This window comes from Pteronotus mesoamericanus, unplaced genomic scaffold, assembly GCF_021234165.1.
Source record: "Pteronotus mesoamericanus isolate MK-2021 breed Mesoamerican mustached bat unplaced genomic scaffold, CSHL_Meso_final contig_74, whole genome shotgun sequence".
In the NCBI taxonomy this organism is placed as follows: domain Eukaryota; kingdom Metazoa; phylum Chordata; class Mammalia; order Chiroptera; family Mormoopidae; genus Pteronotus; species Pteronotus mesoamericanus.
The window spans coordinates 38,804,086-38,828,120 of NW_026555247.1; the positions used below are offsets into that span (position 1 = coordinate 38,804,086).

A 24,035-nucleotide genomic window follows, 5' to 3' on the forward strand; every position below is an offset into this window, starting at 1 on the left:
GGCTGGGAGTGGGCGAGCACACAGACGGGAGAATTCCCCTGGACATTGCTGTGTCAGTGTGCAAGACAGGTGCACTGTAAGGGCCGTTTTGTTAAGCCTGTCACTTTCGTTAGCATCAAGAACATGCTCCCATATTGTTCCCATATTCATTCACAGGGCTACTCTTCTTCAGTTTCCCCTTCTTCCCCCAATTCCTTCATACACTCAGCCTGGCTCTCTTCGGCCTGCGGGCAATGCTGCTGTACCATTGTAGAAGAACGGTGGTAGAGCTTCTGCTTTCTTCTGCGTCACCCACACCCATTTCTAATTCTTACCTTGATCAGACCTAACGTTCCTGCCAACCCAAAGCCCTTCCACTGGGTCCCATTCACGACGGCACCTCCTGGGAACTGGAAGCAAACATGGAGACCCTGACCAATAATGGAAATAGTGTTATCATCCATGTGGCAATGTTACATGCTTGTTGATAACCCTGAGATAGGAAGGATAATCTTCCTTGAAAATTATAGGGTAGATCCAGGTGTTTGGTCGCCCTCCCAACCTATGTTAATATGATGTTCATGCATTCTGACATTGTAGAGGAAGCCGTGAGAGCTCTGGGAAGTAGGAGTAGGCGGTCTGCGTTCACTCACACAGTAACGGGGAAAAAATGACAGCCACACTAAGTTCAGCTAGAATGTAACATGTCCACAGCTTTATCACTCTGGAGGCACCTTTTGACACAATAACAAACTACTGAGAAAGAACCACTTTTATCTAGGTCAGAATGACAGACTCCCAAGTGTTCGAGAGCTTGGGGGAAACGACAATTTGGAACATCAGGAAGAAAAATGCAGTCTGTACAGAGATTTTCATCGAGTCTCGACACGGCCTAATGGTTTTCATCCCGTACATTGTAATTACTCCACTGGATTTTACTGGTCCAGCATTCTGATTTCAGTGCCTACCAAAATGAAATGAGCTGCATTTTCGGACGACCACCTTTATAATGCGATGCAGATGGTAAAAGAAACAGATGCCGCTGACATCATCTCCCATTTGCCGACACTGGCAGTCCGTACACGCTTTCAAAGGCTGCAAGACAAGTCAGGCAGTTTTCCAATTCTGTTTCCAGTCCAAAAACACACGGTCCGCGTGGCTCTGCAACTTTGAGTCATATGATGACAATTCCACAAAAACAAGTTTGATTCTAAGTCTGTGTCGGGCTTTAATGCAAAACTAATTATCAGGGGGGAAAAAAATCCCCACAAGTATGGGGAGCTTAGCAATTCGTAACTGCGGATTGTTTTGCATGGCAGTGACAGAAAGGAGAGGGTAGGAGTGGCCTGGTCCTAGCAGCTGTGACTTCAAGGAGGCGAAAAAGAGAGAGCTTTAAACAGACAAGCAGGTTGGACATATCCACCAGCCCTTGGCACCCAGATTATTCAAAAACTGATCCCATCACTTCAAAGTAGAAAATGTTAAGGAGGCTTTTTGGTCACTGTTTCTGACCTGCAAAAAAAAACAAACAAAAAAAAACAAAACCATGTTCCTTCTGTATTTCTACCTGTATTTCCCAGAAGGAATTCTACAGTTCAGATAGGAGCTTCCACCATTTCCCCAGTGATATCACTAAACAGTATACATAGTAAAGGATTTATTTTCTTGTGCAGGATAAATATGTTTGAACTTTAAAAAAAAAAAAAAAAAGGAACTTCTGTAGTCTATCTCGAATGTAAGAGATGCTTGCATAAAGCAACACTTGAAGGCCTTGACCAGTCTTTGAGGTTCCAGGGCCGATCAGCACAGTTTCAGATGGAGAGACAAAAGCTCTTAAAGTCTTCCCATCTCCCCTGACCACAACGGAACTTCATCTACACCTCTGTGGTGGAAGCATTTCAGCAGAGAATCATTCAGAGACAAAGGCAAGACAGCGGTGACGTCAAAAGTAAATCGTGCTAGGCCAACTATAGTGCCTATTTTTAAAATAATCTCTCTGTGCAAGTAATTAACTGAACACACACACACACACACTCTCACATACAGAGTACAAGAATAAACAAACTCTTCTAATCGATGTCCACAAATCGGGTTGGTATTAGTGCAAATTTCTGCTGACCCGCAGCGCTCAGTCCGTAAACTTTGGATATCCTAGACGGTCCATCAGTGTCCAGCAGATGTTTTCAATCAGTTTAATTTTATCTCTAGGCAAGTTTTGTTTCCAAACATTAGTATTACTTGGTGATATTTCCCCTTCATAGGGAAGATAGAAAAGGTTCGTGGAGGTGGCAAACAATATTTGGTTTAAACTAGCAGGAGACAAAGGAATTCCAAGGAAAGCAAAAATCCTTTCAGTGGTTTTCTGGGGGAAATGTATAATATCTTCAAACTTGATCAGCTGGTAACTGGTCGGCAGCAAATCTGTATTTATTCTCAGGGCAGCTGCTGTGTTTGCCAGCCACAAATGGGACAACAGGGAGACTGCGTTCGACTTGGGTTTTGATAATTCTTTCCTTAATGATTCATACTCAAGAGCATAGCCCGAATTTAAGCTACATTTGCCTTTACCTCTCTCAACTTTAAACAATTTAGCTAAGCGCTCTGGGACATTCTTCAGAGAGTAAAGACTTGGTTTGCTACTGTACAGCATTGAATAAATCCAGGCCCGAGGGTCCCGTACTATGTACAATGCCCTCAGTGAGGATCCCAAAACTTCCTGAAAAAAATGAAGCTTTAATGTCCAGCTCCCGCTGCTTAAACTGAGCACAGGCCGCGCACTCGGGAAGTAAACCAGGTGTCTCCTCAAAGCCCTAATGTATTCAGCATCTCTGTCAAAGGCGCCTTTCATGCGACTTCTTTGTTCTGGCAAAGACTCTCTCCTCTTCGACTTTCTTCTCTTGTCCTTACTCAATGTAAAATATTGGGTCAGTTTTCCCCTACTGGATTCGTGCAGATGGATGTTTTGCAAATGCAGTTTTGTGTCTTGGACTAAGGACTGCAGCCAGCCTCGGAGTAGGTGGAAACGCACACTGTGGATATCGGACGCCTTCCATTCACAGGCATCTACAAACGAGTCGATTTCAAATTCCGTTTCAGGGATGTCAATGTAGGCTGTGGGGACCCTGATGTAGAGAAAATCACTACTGTTGAAAAAGAGTTGTTTGAGGATTTCAGCGCCAGAACCAGGGAGTGAGGTAATGACGACATCGGGGAGATCAACATGGTGCCCTGGGGAAGACACAGACTTCGCGCCAGCCTCGGCTTCCGTCCTTGCCCATTGGGCACAGATGGGCTGAGTGCAAGCGCTCCACACATCCAGGAGCTCGATAAACCACAAGGCAACAACAAGTATTAGGATCCATCGCATTAGCTTTCTGAAGGAAAGGTAAAACCGCCACTGAAAAGTTAAAATCAACAAGCTGATGCACAAAATCAACCCAATTGCTACATTAAATTTAAACCCAAAGGGGAAAAGAACCTTATCACGTCTTATGGGCTTGACTATTGCTTGAGAGCCCAAACCAAATCGGGTAATTTGGCCCTGATCAGCTACATTGGCAAAACCACCAAATCCCAGGTAACTGAATCTTGTGTTCAGGTTGTAGTAGTCAGTTACAATGGAAACAACATGTTCAGTGTTATTGACGTTGAGAGAAATCTGAAGTCCAGAGTTGGAATTATCAATAAATCTGCAGCTGGAAACATTGACATATGGCCCATAAAACACATATGCAATCCTGGTGATTGTGGATTCCATCTGAAATGTGACATTAACAAACTGGGTCCACCGTTTCTTAAATTCAGCGGCTTGCTCTGCTTCCTGTATACTAGCAGCAGGGCTACTGCCCCGATGATCAAACCAAAACATTTTATAGTGTGCATCCCACACATCCATCATGGCGCCATTATACCTGTTCATAAACCTGTATGGGATGTACTTAAAATCAATATCCAGATTGTGAAAGAAGGCACTGACAGATTTTATTGGGGAATCGTCTTGCCTCTCAATGTGATCAACAACTAGCAAAGTTTGAGAATTTAAGAGCAGCAAAGCACGATACACGCTTTTCAGCTTCATCGCTGAAGAATAAGCAGACACGGCCTCCCCACTCACAAATATCATTTCCCCATGTTGAGAGGCAGTAATGATTTCCCCCGCTGCGTCCCCAACCTCCTCGCTGGTCCACTTGAGCCACTGCCCACATTCCCCCAGCTGACCTTCCCAGGGCTTATTGCACTGGCTGGTGGGCGATGGGGCAAACACCAGCACGTTGTTCAGGTGGCTCAGCTTGGGCCCATAGAGAGCTTCAGAAACGAACACTTGCCCATTGGGAGCAAAAGTAAATGAGTTCTGATCTGGATGTTCATGCCCTGGGTTGAAGCTTCTCCACCCGTCAATCCAGGAGTATGGCTGGAAGTGAACTATGTCATACACAGCTCTACCCCCTAGTTTCCCAGATTTAAAAGACACGAAAGAATTGGTCTGTGTATTTGGCAAACCAGCCCCATAAGTGACTACACCCCAGTTAGGGAATGTGTGCATTTTTGCAGTACCATATTCAGCGGGAGGCTGTGGGGCGAGTTGGGGATCGTACCAGATGTACTCAGTGTGAAGAGTGCTCCACCTCTGGGCTGTGGAGGGGACCATCGGTCCATCTTTAGGTCGGTGCCTTCTAATTTGCTGGGCTAACCAATTTCCAGCTCCGTTCTTTAAGATGAACTTATCCAAAAAAACCAACTGGCTCTCTGGACCATAAAACCAGTTATAATTGGAATCTGCTATGCCCACAGTTCTTTGGAAACCTGGTAAAAGGGTAGCATAATAGAACCAAAAGTGCATTTTTAACCAGTTATTATCCAAGTTGTTGATGTTAAAATGGCGCTGGGCCAGAAACACATACTGTGTGATTGATTTAGCTGTGTAGCTTCCATAGGCCACACCTTCATCCAAAGAACCATCGACAATATGATTCAATAGAAACATTGTCTTTTCCATCACGTCTACCACAACTTGTTTCCATAAATTTACTTTAGATTCTTTACCTACCCCGGTCACCAAGGCCCCAGTGAGCAGTGCTATCATATTAGTAGCTTGATGGTTATGGAGAAGTTGTTTGCCCCATGAGCGGACCTTGGAATACTCGTACATTTCCTCGGTAATCACCCATATTTTTTCCAGGTATTTTTGTCTTCGATGATCATCTAGTAAGTTATATAAAAAGTCAAAGGCAGTGGCAAAACCTGTTAAGGAATGGCCAACTGGAACCTCATCCCCTGGTGCGTTCTCCACTAGCCAGTCTTTGTAGCCAACCATCCTGTCCATATATTCCAAGACAAATTCAAAGGCAACCTTGTCTTCTGGGCATAACAAGCAGTACAGGGCTAAAGGAGGCAGATTGTTACCATAGATTTCATTCCACTTGGCAGCAAAGTCAGCATGCCTGGGGGGAGGTAGGTAGTACGTTGGGTTGGAGAGCATAATTGTCACTGCACTTCTGATCGCTCTAAAAAGATGCAAATGGCTTGTGCGAGACTTTTGTCTCATTGATTGAATTTCTCCCGCATCAAAATACAGATTTGGATGAAGCCCACTTTTCTTCAGTTTTTGGCTGGGTCTGAAATCTTCCACTTTCTGTGTCTTAAACTGATCTATCTCATCTGCAAAAACTGTCCAGTCAGAGTAATTGCTTACAGATTCCTCAAAAGTAGAGAAAGCAAACATCACTAACGTTAAAAATAAGAAATGTCCTGTAAACATTAACGCCATGATCCATCAGGGAGTTCCTTTCCTTAAGCAATCATGTCAAACAGAGTGCTCAATGTGGTTCCCATCTGCTTAGTATAAAGCATACACGTAAGGCCTTGATAAAACAGACTATAAATCACTTATGCTGTGAAATCCAGCTGACATTCGGCTCATTCTAAGCAAGTACAGTTGCCAAGAAGAGAAAACTTACACTGTACACTTGTGACCCTAATGCAGTTTTGCTTCCAATAAAGCTTTAAGGAAACGTTAAAACCTCCAGTTTTTCCACATCATACAGCAAACAGTGGTAGCAAGAAAACATACTATGAATCCATGGAGAGTCAGGACACACATTGTAAAAAAAAGAAAGAAAAGAAAAAAGAAAAATCACTCCAAAATCCAAATTAAGCCATTCCTACCATAGGAAACCATCACCAGTGATAAAATCCCCATACACATATGAGGCCCTTGTGTGTGTTTCTGTCCACAGAAGGTGATGAAGTACTGAAATCTTTGTGATGGACGTGGTTGTTATTCTTCTCAACTTTTTACAATTCTGGCTTTGAGAATTTTTTTCTTCTTCATTTTTGGGAGAAAAGCATCCTCAGTAAGTGTCCAAAGTCCTACGTGGTATACAAAAAGTGAAAATTCCTGCCCTCATTTCAAATCTGTCTTTTTCAGGCTTTCTTACTTATCAGCCTATTATAAGCAAGAGGAAGCATTTTCATGTCTTCTTTTATCAGCTTCATCTGTACAGCTAGAAAAATCTAATCTCTTCAGCCACCTAGGTATTTCTCTTCCAATCACAAAGTAACCACCAGCAGGGAAAGAAAACTCCCCTTTCACCAACAATGCCGCCTCTTTTCTGTTCCTTTTTCATGACATTCTTTTCTGAGGGAAGGAAGAAAAAAAAAAAAAACAAAAAACAAACAAAGAAATTCTCTGAGGCTACAGGTATGCCGGGAGTGAATATAAACTGATAACTCAAATCTTGTCCTGGACAGAAGTTTCAGAATCACAATAAAAACTGTTACTACACACAGTCTAAGTTAGCTCAAGTGATTCTTTTTTTTCTTATATTTTTAAATGCACACATTAGGATAACAATGAATAGTGGCAGATGACAAGCAGCTACAAGATCTAACTTTGCCAACGGCATTTATTTTAACTGTAGCCTGCAAAGGCTGTAGCTAAAAGCCTTTTTATATGTTTTAGGGTGGTGAGGGGTAATAAAAGGTAGAGAATGTGTATGGTAACTGATGGAAGGAGCTTTGACTTTGGGTGGTGGGCACACAACCCAATATACAGATGATGTATTATAAAATTCTACACTTGACACCCATATAATTTTATCAACCAATGTCACCCCAATAAATTAAATTAAAAATGTAGAAAATAGTAAATAAAATGCTTTTATTCAAATGCAGCTTACCCAGAGATGAGCCCTGCTATGAGTCTTCTTGTTTTGGTCACAAAGGACTCGGGGACAAAAAGCAAAAATGGCAAGGATTTTTTTTTTTTATTCCTTTAGAGGGTTTAGCTTTCATGGGTTCAGAAGGTGTCTCCGTAAGAAACCAGACACTTCCCTCAAAGGAGAAATCGTGACAATGTGTGGGAAGGGCAGTTCCGCTCCCATCTCTCACCTGTAGCCTCGCGCTTCTTCTTCACCAGGGACCACCAGAGGGAGCTCAGACCCAGACTTAAGGCGCAGCTTCCCTCTGCGCGTCTTCTGATGGGAAGAACCTACCCAAGTTTCAGTCCTGGACAAGTCTCCTTTCCGAGGGAAACGTTAACGACAGGAGTTTCCTGATCCGCCCCGCCTGTTGCATTTTTTAATGCACTTCCTACGAACGTGCCGCCCCCATCCTGCGCTCTCCGCTCCCCGAACTCTGACGGTGGTTTGAGGACAGGAGACCTCTCAGTGGCCAAGTCCGCTTACCTTCGGCAGATCCGGACAGGGTCCCCGAGCAGCGATGGGCCCCAGTGCAGGGGAGGTGGGGAGTTGGAGAAAACTGCGGTGCGCTGGGGGCCGGGTTGCGCGCTCTCCTGCTGGGTCCCTTGCTCCCCAAGCCCCGCGCTCCCCGAGCTCCTACAGGCTGCGGCCCCGCGCTCGTTCCCCACTCCGCACCGCGCGAACACGCCTGCCCTCGGGGAACGCTGGACGTTCCCGGGCGGCTGCAGACCTCGGGAAGCAGATCTGTGAAAGGAGGGCGCTCTCGGGGACGCCGTGTCCAGCGGAGCGCCAGCGTCCCCAAGCTGCGATGCTGCCGCCGCCGCCTCTCCTCCGTGCCAGATCCGGCCGCGCGGCCCGGGGAGGGCGAGAGACGGGGACGCGGGCCGGGGGCGGGGCGGGGCTCGGGGGCGGGGCCTGGGCGGGGCCTCGGGGCCGGAGTGGGCGAGGGGTGGGGACGTGGGCGGGGGGCGGGGCGGGACCAGACAGGGGCAGGGCCTCGGGTTTTGGGAGGGCGAGGGTCCGGGACGCAGGGAGGTCCTGGGCGGGGCCTCGGGACCGGGGGCGGGACTAGAGAGGCAGGGTGGGGAGGGCTGTCGGGCGGGGGGCGGGGCCAGGGCGGGATCAGGGCGGAGCCGAGCGGTCTCTTATCCTATCCGGTAGGGGCCCGGGACCCGCGGGTTCCAGGCTGCAACTGCGCTGCTCGTCCTGGGACCAGGGGACCCCCCGGAAGGGGACTTTGGGAGTGTGAATGTCTGAGCCCTCGCCCGCTGGCCGAGTCCTTTGGTTATGTGTCGAGGATCACGGCTGGGGGTGGGATGAGGATGGAGGAGTCTCTGGGTCTGACAAATGCGAGAAGCGCTGGCGGGCGGGGTCACGCTGTGAGGTGTCAGCAAAAGTCGTTGAGGAAAAACGAGGGCTGAGGAGGGGAGGGATGAGAGGCAATCTGGTTAAGGTGCTGTCATTTAGGAAAGCCAAATCAGCATACCACAGTAATGGCAGAGAAATATGACAGTGACTACAGTAGCACAGACGCTAAAGGTCAGGGGAAAACAAAAAAACACTAATTAGTTTCTTAGGTTGAAAGAGTTTCTCCGCAGTGTAAATATGGGAAGGTATGAGACAAGCAGGTGGAAGGAACCTCATTCTTACTAAAGAAATGGAAACAAATTCAGTAAAGACCCACGGCAGGCAAAGACAGTGCGCCTCAATTAGTACGACAACGTGTTGCAATTCCAGGGTTTGGAAATACTAAGGCAGCTGTGAATCCTTCCAAGTTCGACCTATTGAACTTCTGACAGGGATCTGAGATTATGCTTCAGCAACAGCTAACCCAAGGTCTGACCTCACCTATCACAAATAACTTAGTAATAGGAATTCGGGGAAATAGGAAGCCCTGTAAATTAGCCAACCATCCCCAGCTGGGGACTGATGGCGGTTTCAATTTCCCGCTCCATCTCATTTTGGTAAATGAATAGATGTATCCATGAAAAAAAAAGTGTCTTGCTTAGATCACTTCCTCGGAAAATCAAATAGACTGTTGCTAGAAAAATAAATTTCAAATAATGTACCGTGGAGGTGAAAAGTGTCCTCTGTCTCCTCATCCATCTGTTTTGTCCCCTTGGGAACCCTAGCCCCAGTCCAAATGTCCAAAGTGGCTTTTGCTCTGGCAATTGGATGCCTACGCTTATCCCATTCCTAACTGCGCAGCAGCGTCGGTACCACCACCCTCGTTGATTAGTTGAAATTTGTCTTTTGAAATTCTTTTCATCATTCTGGTCTTAGCTCAGAGGCTTAAATCCTTCCGTCAATACCTCCTAGGTTTTCCTAAGCAGAATGAATTACTCAAGCACTTTATGATCTGTGTCTATATTCAGCCCTTAGATCATTTGTTTTATGCTTAATATTTTACCCAGCTGACTGCTGTGCTCTATGCAAAGCTCCTTCAAATTACAAGCAGTCACACCCAGTCCCCTTTTAGGCGCTGTGTCCTGTGTTGGACATGAGTTGAGCTTTTAACAGGTGGCTCACATTGAGCATGGCCTCCTCCACTGATATTCATTCTGAAACAGAGTCTTGTGCTGAAGTCCTGAAACAGACCTTTCTGCCAACGTCTGGATTGTCCCCCTATGTGGCCCACAATTTAGGAAGATGACTCACGGCTTCCAGCCTCCTTTATGGGGAAGAGAAGAGTTGGGGGAACGAGGAGCCCAGTGGCAGAGATTCCTATAATTTTCTGCAAAACGGTGCTTTGGAAACTGCCTAGGAATTAGTGTTAGTAAACAATGAGTAAATATGCAGACCATTTTTCAGAACAAAATGTGTGGATGGGTTCTTTTATTCTGAGGATCCCAACCACATGCCTCATTACAGCAAGGTGAATCATGGAGATTATTATGAGCACTAGCATCTGGCTGGCGAATTATTTTAACTTCCATTTGATTTTTTTTCCAGATTTATTAACATCAATATGATATTTTTCACTTTACAGGTGAATGGATCCAGGTACAGACATTGTGGCTTTTCAGCTCTGCCCCTTGCCTCTGTGCTGAAGCTATGGGAGGCAGCTAACTTCTCGGCATCTTCAGGTGCGCTTTCGGGCTAATTCATATTAAGCAGAAGCATCTCCCAGTTGTGAGTGTGTTGAAATAAAATAAGCTACAGATGACCAATACTAATTGTTGGCAGAAAAGGCAGAAGGTAAATGGCACTGTGAAAAAAAGGAGAGAGCCTTGTTTCTGGTGAACTAAAAATTGAGAGCTCCAATTATTTATTGCTCCTTCCACACATGACAATGGTACAAAGTTAGTTATAAATAATGCATCCAACCATAGAAAGGATGAGCTATATATTATGGTATTGTACATTAAAAACCTTTAAGAGTGTGGCAAGAGACACATATACCAACAGCTGCTAAATTCAGAATCCTGGAGCAGTATCTTATTTTAATATAGGTGAAGAACAGTAAAGTCTACCACTCTGGGGATTACCCTCTATATAAAAAGATTTTAAATCTACATAATATTTTGCTCGTGATTTCAAAGCACTTAAAAAATCTGTTTTATTTATTTGAATGTCTTTCAACCAAACCATGGGCCATGCCACTTACAACAGAGGTTATACTTTCTAAACTAGATTTCCCAAGGCAGGTGCTTCCTTCCTTCCTTCCTTGTTCCCTTCCTTCCTTCCTTATTGCTTTTCTTCTTCTTTTTTAATTCTTTGACAACTAACTCAGAGCCTGGCACTTGGTGTTGAGTGTGTGTGAAATGTTGAACAGGAATTATCACCCTTACTTTATTTCCCAAAGGATCAATACAGAAGGATGAAGAGGTAGAGGCCACTTTTCACCTCCAAGGTAAATTGTTTGAAATTTATCCTTCTAGCAATGGTCTATTCCTTGGTTTTACCAGGAAGTGATCTAAGCAAGACACTCACTTTTTTCATGGATACATCTGTCCATGTAAAAATGAGCTTCTGTACCAATCAGGAGCTCATTTTCTCCCAACCATGCTGAGAAGCTTTTTACTGCAAATAGGTGGTTGGAGCTCTGCCTTGGGGTGACTTAATTCAAGTAACACCTAAGACTAGAAAGTCGGCCAACATTATAAGAAGAATTTCTACAAGAATTTTATGTCTTAAGATAGGTAACTTCAAGTTCTGAGCCTCAGAATATAAGGTAAATACTACATCACCTTACAGACCGATGAAATGCAAGCAACGAAAACAAACCAAGATACTCTCTAATATCCCTCAACTGAAATCTTTTGTCTATGATCTGTTATATTCATAATTTCTTTTTTCAATTTATGTTTTTTAAGAGTTTATTTATTTATTTTTAGAGAGGAGGAGGAAAGGGGAAAGAGAGGGAGAGTCACATCAATGTGTGGTTGCCATTCACGTGCCTCCTACTGGGGACCTGTGCCACAGCCCAGGCATGTGCTCTAGACTAGGACTTGAACTAGCAACCCTTTGATTCGCAGGCCAGCACTCAGTCCACTGAGCCACACCAGCCAGGGCCGGTAATGTCTTCATAACTGGGGCAAAGATATCCCAGAACTAATTGCTGTGCATTCAGCAACTGACCACATGCAGATCTCCAGTTCATGGGCTTGCTCAGAATGCAGGCGTGTGATCTGGGGGTGATTTCATTATTCCTCCCTTCGCATGGCCCTTCCTTGATATGCTTTGGCCGAGGGGACACCTGCAGGCTTCTTGAACCGGTTACAAGAAGAGACATATTATAGTGACCCAGGAGCTCTCTTAGGACTAGTGTTTGCCCCCGAGTCTGGGGAGAAAGCGGCTGTGATTGTACAGAAACAGACACCAAACTTAAGCTGCAAATTTTATTGCACAATTGAACAGCAGTAATAGGCCACACCAATAATAAAAACAAAACCACAGAGTTATAGCAGGCAGCAGAATGCGGAAACACCCCTTCTGCAATCGCTCTGAACACACATCTCAGAATGACAGAGGTTTTGCCCGCAGAGTTGCTAATGAAGATGCGGCTGGGAGTCTCCCTTGGGCTTGTTTATCCAGCTGTACGGAGCCTGTTTGACAGTAACTGGATTTTTAAAAATTTTAAAATACCAAAGCCAAATTCTGAGGAGAGACGTTTCCCCAGAAGTTCACTAAAACCTTGGATTCATAAATGGGAAGTTTTATTGCTACCACATCTGCTTGTACACAGTTTTGCTTTTACCATGAAAGAAAATTTTAGACAAAATGAAACTTGCAAGGGGAATATGAAAGGAGCTCTCTCTCTGTCCCCTTCCTATTATACCAGGTTCTCAGCCTCAGGGCCTTTTTGTCCCTCAGGGAATATTTGGCAGTGTCTGGAGAAAGTTTTTACTGTTACAAGTAAGGGTGGCGGTGGGGGGCAGTGCGCATGTCATGGGTAGAGGTCGGGGATGTTATTAAACATCCTACAGCTCCCCCCGCCTCTTGTCCAGCCCAAATGTAAATACTACTGAGTCTGAGAAACCCAGCCCTAGCCCACTCATTCTAAAAGTTGATTACATGCAAATTGTCGCTCATTGTTGAAATCAGGGCCTGGATTATCCCTTGGGCTTTCCATTGCCATGTTGCAGTGAGCTCCAGAGCCAGCTCTTACTCACTAGTTCACACATGGCCTTCTGTTGTTCACCAGGTTCTGGGTCTGTATCTCTTCACTTGGCCAAAGACACTCTTAAAGCCAACTATTTCATCTCGTATAAGAGCCTGCGCTAGGGTACCAGGCATAACTGGCAGTAAATCAATTACTACAACACAATACAAGGAAGAAGTGACTGACTATAAGGTGATCAGAAATGCCCTTACGTTTAAAAAATAAAGAAAAAAACATACCCCTTCACATACACAAACATACACACACACACACACACACACTCACACGCACACCTCAACCAACATCATCTGAATTATTTTCCTGTAGAACAGTGTTTTTCACATTAAAATTCTTGGACCACTGGCATCAGAAAGCCCAGGGTTTTGTTTGAAATGCCAATTTCTCAAATGGATTGAGGCTCTGGGCCTGCGTGACCTAGTCATCTGCGCCTTTAAAATGCTTCTCAGGTGCACATTGCATTTGACTGTCACCGTGCGAAGATAAGGATTCTCATTCTTTTCTTCTTTCCCACACACCTGGGGAATGTCTCTGAGGGGCCGTTCCGCACGTGACCAAAACCCTCCGACTGGCAGGAGCACGGGAGCACCGAGGGGAAGGAGTCAATGTTCCACAATAACCCAGAGACAGGCAGGGACTTCTTTGCAGCTAGTTTCACTATTTTACATGTTAATTGCTTACTCACACATGAGAGACTGAGAGAAATAGGATTTATAAGACAGTGAAGAGAGAACAATTGAGACCGTCTGGGCCCAGTGGCACTTGTATTATACATTTTGGGGGGCAAATTAACTAAGTGGACTGTAGCAGAGGAGTTTGTCCTGGGTGCCTAAGAGGCCAGCTCACAACTCTTTATGAACTTCCCAGAAAACAGAGGTTAACTGTGGAGCAGGGGAGACAGGCTGTCTTTGTACAATGCCAGTCAATACGCTGCCCCGGGTGCTGTCCCCTTAACGAGATCCAGCCCACACTCCGTTTTTCCATAGCCATCCTCGCTGGAAAGCCCTCGGGGAGGTAGCTCCTCCCGGCACCCAACCTGGCCCGGGAGACTTCCCTCCCTGTTCTGCGCATTTACTTCACACTCCCCTTGCTCTGAGGATCAGCTGAACCATATCTGTCATGGGGACATGACTAAACATGGCAAACCCTCGTCACAAGTTTACGTGGCCCTGGCTGTACCATAAATAAAGTAACTTTTTGGACTCCCAATTCAAAGTCTCAGGAGAAAAACGATGATTGCACAGCAGAGCCAAGGTTCCTGCGTGACTCACACAGGGATAGAGAGCAGTTCAGGGTCAAGTAGTTCAAACGCTGCTACAGGGGCTGATGTGTGTGGGCTTGGGGTATTAATCATCACAAGAGAACAGAGCTGTCTGATACCTAAAATGTATCTACTATGAAATGCCCGGAGAGGCATGTGACAGCAGTGCGCTGGACGGGTGGGTGGTCCAGGTGGCGCGGTAGCGGGTGCGGTGGGGGCGGGGAATGGAAGGCAGGGAGGGAGGTTGGCATTGTTGTTCAGAAACGCCCAGCATTACACAGTGCAAGCTGGCTCTCCTCTCTTAGCCCTCTTTGAAAATTATTCCTTTGCCAGAATTTATTAAATTTACCCCATTATAAGAACACCTAGAAGTGCTCGTTAAAAATAGGCAATGTGAGACTTGAGATCCTACCTTATAATTACAGAGGTAGGATGGGAAAAGGGGGTACAAGGAATTCATATATTTTTAAATGTCAATTTGATCATGCAAAATTGGCCAATTGCCCTTAGAGAGATAACTTTTTTTAATGTATTGCCAGCTGCATACCATAGAACATAAATTAGTTTCAGGTCCAGAAAGTGAATCTGATAGGGAAGGAGGGGAGGAAAAATGGTGTGTCTGAGCGAAGTTACAAAGTGGCGCTGTCCGCGGAGGTAGTCCACATGTGGCCAGGAAAATTAAAACTACAGGTCAGTTCCCTAGTTGTACTATCCACCTTTCCACTGTTCAATAGCCACTAGCAATTAATAGCTATAAGACTGAACAGCACAAATAGCCCTGGCTGGCGTGACTTAGTGAATTGAGTGCCAGCCTGTGAACCAATGGGTTGCGGTTCAATTCCCAGTCAGGGTATATGCCTGGGTTGTAGGCCAGGTTCCAAGTAGGGGGCACGAGAGAGGCAACCGCACATTGATGTTTCTCTTCTTTCTCCTTCCCTTCCCCTCTCTCTAAAAATAAATAAATAAAATCTTAAAAGAAAAAAAGATTGAATGGTGTAACTCTCCGGACAACCTGCACACAAGTCTCGGTACCACACTGTCTCACTAGGGACCGTGGGGGGGCGGGGGGGGGGGGGAGTCAGCCAGTTGACTGTTGTCATGTGAAATTCCTAAATAGTCTGATTTTTCAAGGAAAGCCAGAAGTCTGGGTTTTGTATCTGTGTAATAACCTGATTTTTTTAATGGCTTAATTTTTTTTCTGAAAACACTCTGAAATCCAAATAAAATATGTCTGTGAGATGAATTCAGCTCATAAACAGCAAGCTTCCCACTATTGATTCAGAAGCTGGGTGCACTGAAAATTAATTTCCTGATTTTACCTGAGCCCAACCCTGCCCCAGGAATTCCACTTCCATTTGAATGCTGGAGAAAAGTACCGTTCTTTCTTATCTTAAGTTACCTACCACTCAAACAATCATATTTATATCTGCAGAAATGTGTGAACCTTTATTTCCTTCCTTTATTCAATAAATATTTACTAAATGCTCAATATTACATTGTACCAGGCAATTTGGGAACCCCCAGTCAAAAAAAAAACTTCCTAGCCAAATGGAGCATATCTAATGTTATGGACAGAACAGGCATACTAAAAAGACATAAGAGGTATGAGTAATTCATTTGTTTTCTATATTTTAGTCATTACTTCATGAGGATTAAACTATCTTTGAAAGATCCCCTATAGTTCAGTGCCCATTATTTTCACATTTAAATGGATGAACCTGAGAGGTTGTTCACAATGCAGGAACTGGGAACGTGGATAACAACCTGGATGTTGTGAGAGACCTCTAGGATGTCTGTGTTTTCGGAGCCGCACCCCTTCTGTTAAAGCGCCGGGAGCCCACCAGGCTCCGAGCATCTGGCTGACTTCTGCAGAGAGCGACCCTGGGGCTTGGCTTGCTGACCTGCTTCGAGACTCTCCAGCACAGCCCGCCAGCAACTTCCATAGACGGGGAGGGAACTCAAAAACAACGCACGTGGTTGTCGGTCGGCTATTCGTCTGGGAACTATTGAGGACGAGGCTGAGCTGTTTTTCCTGCAGCCAGGCCCAAAGCAGACCATTGAGAAGGGTCAGTGTAAACCAGGCTGAACATGCTGTTGGCACGCACCTCATCCTGGGCCAGAGCTTTGGATTAGAGGATTCAGTCAAAGCCCAAATGCAAGATGAAAATCCTCTGTCTCTTATTTGTTATCATGTCCAACATAATAAATAGAAAAGAAGTGGACAGAACCATGTTTTTCAAAAGTCCTTGATGATAGCATCACCAAGACACTTAATTCCCTTCACTGGAAATGCAGATTCAGGGGCTGGGATGAAACCCGGAATTTGGGGTTCTCAGCCCATGTGTCAGGTGATTGTTATCACCAGGGACTTTTAGAAAACACCAGAATAGAAGGAGAAAGAGCAATTCTGTCCCCGTAATGGGACGACTCACAATCACCTAGCGTGGTTCAGCTTTGACGGGCTTATGGTTACATGCCTAGACTTTGGAGGGCGGTACATGGTGCCGAGACTGAATCCAAACTCTGAGGCTCTAGTGCGAGCTGCGAGAAGATGCTGGGCTGGTTTCTTCGCTTTTCTAAATATCAATGTCCTCATCTATAAAAATGAGGCTGCAATATTAGTAGCTGCATAGGGAAGGAGGGGGAGGTCAAGTGACAAGGGCAGGGAAAGTTCTTAGGATGGAACTTTGGGGACCCTCAATGAAAGCTCTTTACAGGTGAAAAGCAACTTTATGTACTTTGTCTCCTTTAATTGTTTTAACAGTCACGTGAATGATATATGATGAACTCCGTATCATATACTAAAACACTGAGGAAGAGAAACTCAGGATAGAAAATGTCATATCTGAGGTAGGGTGACAAAGATAGAACACTTGGTATCCAGCAACTTGCTTTACGAATTTCTCTACTTTTAAAGACAGAGTATTTTAAGCAAATACCTCACCTGTTTCCCATATTTCACAGGTGAAGAATCTGAGGCCCAGCTAAGTAAATGGATTTGTTCAAGGTGAGAGAATGTCCAACAGCTGGTTGGAGAGCCCAGGTTTTTGCAGGCTGATCTGCAGTCTTACCATTGCATTGTTGGGGATGTTGTTTATCTTGAAACAAATTTAATGATATTTTAGATTTGCTTCTTTTGATACTAAAAAAACTAACTCCTAAAAAAGTATCCTGTGTGCATCCTAAAATAAGCAGTTTTATAAGGGATTGTCTAGTGTATATTTGCACCAAAATTCTTTCAGAACCCTTTTAAAAACATAGGCTTCTATCCACCAGAGATCTTTTTGAATCAGAATCTTGATAGGGCATGCAAACTTGCATTTTTCTTAGGTTTACCAATTATACTTTGAGAACTAGCTAATTGAACTCTTACATCTTTGAGACAGGATAGTGCGTATTTTTTCTCTTGTATTCTGAGCTGTTCTGGCCACAATTTTAGGCACACTTCTTACTCAGTTAACTCTTACTGAACTGAACTGTGGTGGAATCAAACTATGATAAAAATGTCTTGATTATATAAAAATCTGTGAAGCACATGTATGGATGAGTCATTTCCAAAGATATCATTTATAAAATTTGAACTGAATTAGAATCAGCATAATTCTCCTGCCAGGTATATGTGTCTGTCTGGAGAGAATATATATATATTCTCCAGAGATGGGAGAAAAGCCCAGATATCATGCCAAGTCCAGAGAATGTTCGCTTGGATATTAGTTATCTTCTGCTGCACAACAAATTATCCCAGAAATTGGCAACTGAAACAAATGTACGTTTATTTTCTCTAAAGAATGTCTGAGGATTAACAGCTGGGAATAGCTAAGCAGGACAGGTCCTGCCAGGGTCTCTCAGGAGGGTGTAGGCAAGACATCTGAGTGGTTTCCAGTTACCTCGGTGTGGTGTGTAGAGGCTCTCCTCCGATTGAGAGGGAGGGCGGGAGTTTTACCTGTCCCTCGCAGCTGCTGCGGGGAGAGCTCAGAACTCCAGGCAGAGCCGCTGGGTGGGGAGGGTGTTGGTGTACCGGGGCAGGGCCAGAGAGAGGGAGAGGGACCTGCGGCACCGGCCCTTACTGCGCTTTCGGGGGAAGGAGCCGGTGAGGCAGGGTGAGCAGGGTTAGGATCGTCTGGTTCATAACTTCAGTGGGTTCTGGGCACGGGAGCTGTCCCTGGCTGTCCCATACATGACCCCGGGGTGAATAAGGTGGCCGCGCAGTGGCCCGGCGTGCAAGGGCCCGTAAGAGAGGTGTTTCCATGTGGACTTCAGAGGCTGGTCAAGAAGGGAAACATTGGTCTCCAGCCAGGACCTCAGAAGAGCAGGGTTGTTTGTTTGAGTCAATAGATATGTTGGGTCAACCAGGGCCAAAGGAGGGGAAAAAAACAGTATTATTTTAAGGCAAAGGCAATCGTGATTGGAGGAAAGACTGCAAGTTCAATTCATTTTTTATATATTTTAGTGAATATTATGATTCCTTCTTTGGTATAAAATGCTATCGTTGCAGAAAACAAAGGTCATTTCTTTTCATAATTTTCATATGTGATCATAAGATAAGCTCTAGAATAGCACTACAGATATTCATTATATCATAACAACCATTAAAAAGCAACTGTAAAATGATTTGCCCAAGCACATTTTATGTTTGTTCATTCATCTATTCAACAAGTCTTAATAGGGTTCTGACTTTGTGCCAAGCTTAACACAATATTAAGAAATGTGGTCCCAGTCTCATGAGTTTACATTGCAGTACAGGAGAAAAAGTTCCACTGAAATATTTGGACGAATGTTTGTGTAAGTAACAACTGAATTACAGTGAAAGATTCACATGGTGCTCTGAAAATGCACGAAGGTTGCAGTTAGGGAAGGTGTCCGGTGGAAAGTAGCAATTCATCCTTGAGCTGGAATCTGAACAGTGATCTGTGAAGGGGAGGAGAGCGTGAGACCCTCCTCAACAATTATTTGAACTGGAAATCATATGCTAAAAGTGAAATACTCTCAACTGAGATTTTCAACAGTTTACTTCATATGAATATTACTTTTTAAAAGATCATTATTTTATCCCCCCATCCCATTTATAACATTTTTAAAAATCAAAAGATTTGACTGGAAAATACTATAGCCCCTTTCAAAGTATGTTATCAGACTTTCTCACTTTTGCTTCCTGAGTATTGTGGGGTGCTTCCTACCCTGCTGACCACAAGGAAAATTCAAGGAATCTTGGTTGTTCTAACACGTTCGTGAAAATCTGTCATTTCTATGGGTTAGTGTTCTTAGGGTAGGGGTCCGGTCCCTGGCCAGTGAGCACACACCTGAACCTTCCCTGCACTGCAACATGATCAAGTCTTAAAAACAAAAACAAAACTGGAACCTATGATATGTTTCCACAGCAATAAGTGGGGAGAGGAAGCGTTTGTTTGTTTGTTTTGTTTTGTTGGAATAGCAAGTGCAAATGTCTGCGTTGGGTGGCAGGCAAATAAGAAAAACAAAAATCACTGTTTATGTGGATCAGAGGAAGCTGAGGCTAATGTGATGTGAAAGGAGATTGGATATGTGTGAAGGCGTTAAACCAAGCACATCTAAGATAGATCAAAACACTTCATCCCATTTTGCCCGGGGTGGCAGCTTCCCCAGCATAACTATTAATAATATGCCTGATCAATCTTGAAAGGCTTGTAGTTAGAGCATACAGCCTATGGTCATACTGTCTTTGTTGATGATTTTGGTCTTTATCTTAATGACGATAAGAAGCCACTAAGAGTTTTGAACATCACACACCGTGAATATCAGATGTGTGTCTTACAGATATCCCCCTGGCTGCACCAAGTAGAACAAGTTAACAAGGGGTCAGAGAGCATACAGGGAGAGAGTCTGCTGCTCCAATTCTGCAGGATATGGTGGCTTGGACTAGGTCTGAGGTCTTGCAGCTGGAAAGCGGCCTGATCCAAGAAATGGCTGTCAGCCCTGCATGCATTCCTTCCCCGCATCTCCATCAACTGACTTTGTCTCTCCCTGCGACCAGTCCCAGTGTTTTCATTTCTTCTGCCCTGGGGCTCCACTCCTGCCTCAGGGCATCTCTATCAGGACTCCTGGCAGAAGCAAGAGCTAAAACCAGTAGGCTGGGACTTCCTGGATGGCCAGTGATGAGCTCTGCAAAGCTGCCTACAGCGGCAGAGCCTCTCCTTAGACCCACACCTCCCTGCCACCTGCTGGGAAGAGGGAGAGAGCTGGGATCAGTTCATTTAGCTGTGAAGGGTGGGGCCACAGGTTAAACGCAATTCTAGATATGCGACTGTTTTATCAAGTATGTGTGATCAATTTTTACATTAAATAGTACATTTAAATTAGATTGAATTTCATGTTTCTTACTCCTTCAAAAAGAGAAAAAATAATCCTATGTTTTAAAAAATCCTTGATAAAGGATGCTGCAAATATTAGAAAACTATTAGAAGCAGAATATCAAAAAATTAATTCAACTCTGTTGTCTCTAAAGAAGAGATAAACATTGAGGCTTAATAACTGCTTTTGTTCTGTGATTCATGCTATTAAAACATGAAGTTCAAATTCATGTAGATTACCTTTGATTGTTTTCCCTAAAATCAATGTTAACACTGTCTTTAATATCAATTAAAGTCAGTGTGCATACAATTGGCATAAAATAGATTTAATATGGCTCCCTCTCATTACTTAGTCCACCATCTAAAGGGGTAGGAATCAGTTTAACAAATATGAAAACCAAAGTTTTAACTTGAGCAAAAGAAGTTGCCTTGCACCCCAGTAAGTCATCATTAGAGACCCAGCCAGGACCTAGTGCCTGATGGTGAGAGGCATCTGGCCCTGGCTGTCATGGCCCAGCGAGTTGGGTGTCACCCTGCGAACAGAAAGGCCGTCCGTTCGGTTCCCCGTCAGGGCACACGCCTGGATTGTGGGCCAGGTCCCTGGTTGGGGACGTGCAGGAGACAACTTATCAATATTCCTCTCTCACATCGATGTTTCTTATCATCTCTTTATCCCTCCCCCTAGCTCTAAAACTAAATAAACAAAATCTTAAAAAACATGAAAAAGAAAGAGGCGTCTGGTCCTGATTGAGAGCCCAGGCTGTAAGAGTCTGTCCATCAAGATCAAGGGGAAGGAACCAAAGGTAGCCAGTGAATCCTGAAATTTGAGATTATTTTTTTATACGCCTCTTGTTTGTATTCTCCTTTTGACAAATTATAAATATTCTTTTACTTTTTGTGACAGAGTAAAGAAAAGTAACCACAGCAAGAGCTTTGCAGGAACAGGGAGCCCTCTTTTGAACTGTGCTGTTAGGTACAGAGTTGCTAAGTCTCCCAGAAAGGCAATGCACTTCCTGAACTAAAGGTAGATTCTTATCTTTCTGCCTTTGAACTGTTCTTCTGTTATAAAGTAATTTAAAATCAGGAAGGAAAAACTTCTTAAATATATCATTTAAAAAGGAACTCTCAGGGAATTAAAAATGGATACAAATGATCAGGTATTTTTTTGAAATTCATTTAGTTAACTTAATTTCTTTTTTTTCCCCAAAAGCCATTATCTTTGCATTTCAGACCTGTGCTATGAATAGTATTCTTCAATGTACATTTAATTTGGACTCATTTTTGCTTCTTGAGTATAGATTATTTCCTAAAGCATGAAACCCACTGTAGTTCAATAACCTTAAATATTTTATTCCAGTTTTTTTAACATTGATGTTTAAAATTTTAAAACCCTTTGTATTATATAATCAAAAGACTTCAGCAAAGGTAAAAAAAAAACCCATAATTCCCTTATTTTCTACACATCTATTCTTTTTCTATATAAAAGACTTGTGAATCTGTAATTTAACTGAATCACATGAGCATTTTGCTGTTGATTTAATTACTTTGCCCTTGTGTAGATCTAAGAGTTTTGGATATTGGTAAAATTAAATAGATTTTTAAAAGTTTAGTACATTAGAAACAAATCAAATACTGATTTATAGACACCCTTGAGGAAAACTGCACCCATACATATGCATTCTTTTAATCAATCAAAACTCTTTACTCTTAAGACAACCATCTTATTCTGCAATCCTATAGAGTATTTGGAAGCTAAAGGAAAGAGTGTCGTGTAAACAGGTTCCCTCTTTGAAAGGTGTTTCTGTGTAGTTCCGCTATCCGGATGGCACGATATGACTATTGCTTTCAGAACAATGTCCCGGGCCCTCATGAAAGTCCTGTTCTAACTCTGCTGGCCAGTCAGCAGTTGCCAGGTGGACAGAGGACGCGACCTGCGTGAGAGCCACCTTGGAAAGGGCCTGGCTATGATAGCTTCCGGCATGCCTTGCGTCAAACACTAGCCCTAGCTCTCCTGCCGATTCTTGATCTTAAAATTTTAGAACAGGGAGGGACCTTAGCGAGAAGATTCGCTTGTCCCTGATTTTGTATGGGGAAGCGATCACCACTTGACCTGCTGACCTTATCGTCTTTGCAGAACTCAAAATTTCTAAACTAATATTCTTCCAAAGGCTGCTTTTGCCATAGAAAGTAGAGAAAAAGACTATAAAAAATAAGCAGAGAAGTTCAGGAATAACAGCAGCCACAGACTTTTAACAAAGCATTTGTTAGGATATAAGGAGAACCAGTACATACCACCTCAGAGTCAGACACTGGGGTGAGGGCAGCAGCAAAGGAGGGAAGGGCTCAGACCCTCATACACACTGGGGTTCAGGTCAAGGCCAGTGTGCTCCTGAACAAAGGCCTGGAATCTCCCATGATGCCATCTGTAGCCCTGCCCAGTTAATGCTATTGGGGTAATAGAGGTAAATCTATTATAGGAAATTGTTCCTTTGGAGCTAATTGAAGTCTAAAGGGAGGTCATGCTAATTATTACGATTTATGAGATTCCAGAATCATTGTGAAGTTGGTAATATTTTTTCATAGCAGATCCATTTCTGAGCTAGTCAAAGCAATTTGCTGAGTGCGATTAAAGAAGGAATGGGAAAGGAGACAAATTGCCGTTGGATTTACAGAGCAGTATTTCTTTCTTCCTTTTTTTAAATATAATACCAGAACATCTATATGAAAGGAGAAAAAAGTGAAGAATGCATTGGCAATTTTGCATCTGCAATGTTAATTTGTAGTTCTTTTTCCACCGAATTGACTAGATGTTTTTGGATTCTGGGGAAACTGTCTGTATAATAATATATACTCTAGTCAGATCAGTTCAAACAAAGCTCTAGTCCATGCAGATGTTTAATGTGGTAGCTAGGAAAAGGGTGTGTGACTGAGTGGATTTTACAAATATTTATTGCCTGGCAAAGATGTTCCAAATAACATGGTAGATTTGTTATCAATAGAATTAGTGAGTCCCAAAATGAATAAGTCCTGTCCATGAAAAGTCACAGTATGTTCAAGAAAGAGAAATATAAACAAACAATTACAGTATGTGGAAATAGTGTTATATTACCAAGCTAGACTCAGTGCTGAGTTAACCATTGTGTTTTGGGATTGAATATACGTATTATACATGAGGAAGAGGATGCAAAGTTAGCAGATATAAACACTGAAAGTAGTAGTAGCTTTTCAGCATGTATAAGCATAGTGAAGGTAGTCTGCCAAATGATGAATTCATAGATAAGGTCGATAGTCACCACCAGAAAAATTCAGAAAACACAGCCCAAAACTGAAAATCATCCCTAAGGAAAAAATATGGACCAGCCAAACAAATGTAGAGATAAAGGAAAAAAGAATAAAATGTTATTATTTTGAGGCTGAAAGAAATTAAATAAGCATGGCTCACTCACTCATTCACTCCTACCCCTAGTTCCCATCGCAGTGCATCTAACTGGGAAAACCTAGAGGACGTGCCCCCTCACTACCCACTCGGAAGCATGGACGTTTGGCATGTGGATAGTATTTTGGGAAGAGGAGACACACAATGTGTAAAACTATCAAAATATGGAGGGGAGGTTCAAAACATGCTGGACAGTCAAACAAGACAGATG

General features: G+C 43.6%; 1 protein-coding gene across 1 annotated transcript; it reads right to left on the bottom strand.

The window, feature by feature from the left end:
* Positions 1-2,050: 2,050 nt before the first annotated feature.
* DSEL (dermatan sulfate epimerase like) lies at positions 2,051-5,955 on the bottom strand. Its single transcript, XM_054583888.1, has one exon. It carries the CDS (start codon positions 5,744-5,746, stop codon positions 2,108-2,110), a length of 3,639 nt encoding a protein of 1,212 aa, XP_054439863.1. The 5' UTR covers positions 5,747-5,955; the 3' UTR covers positions 2,051-2,107.
* Between the last annotated feature and the right edge of the window lie 18,080 nt (positions 5,956-24,035).

What these genes read in the sequence shown, in the direction of transcription:
- DSEL (XM_054583888.1), bottom strand. Translation starts at nt 5,746, where the DNA reads ATGGCGTTAATGTTTACAGGACATTTCTTATTTTTAACGTTAGTGATG.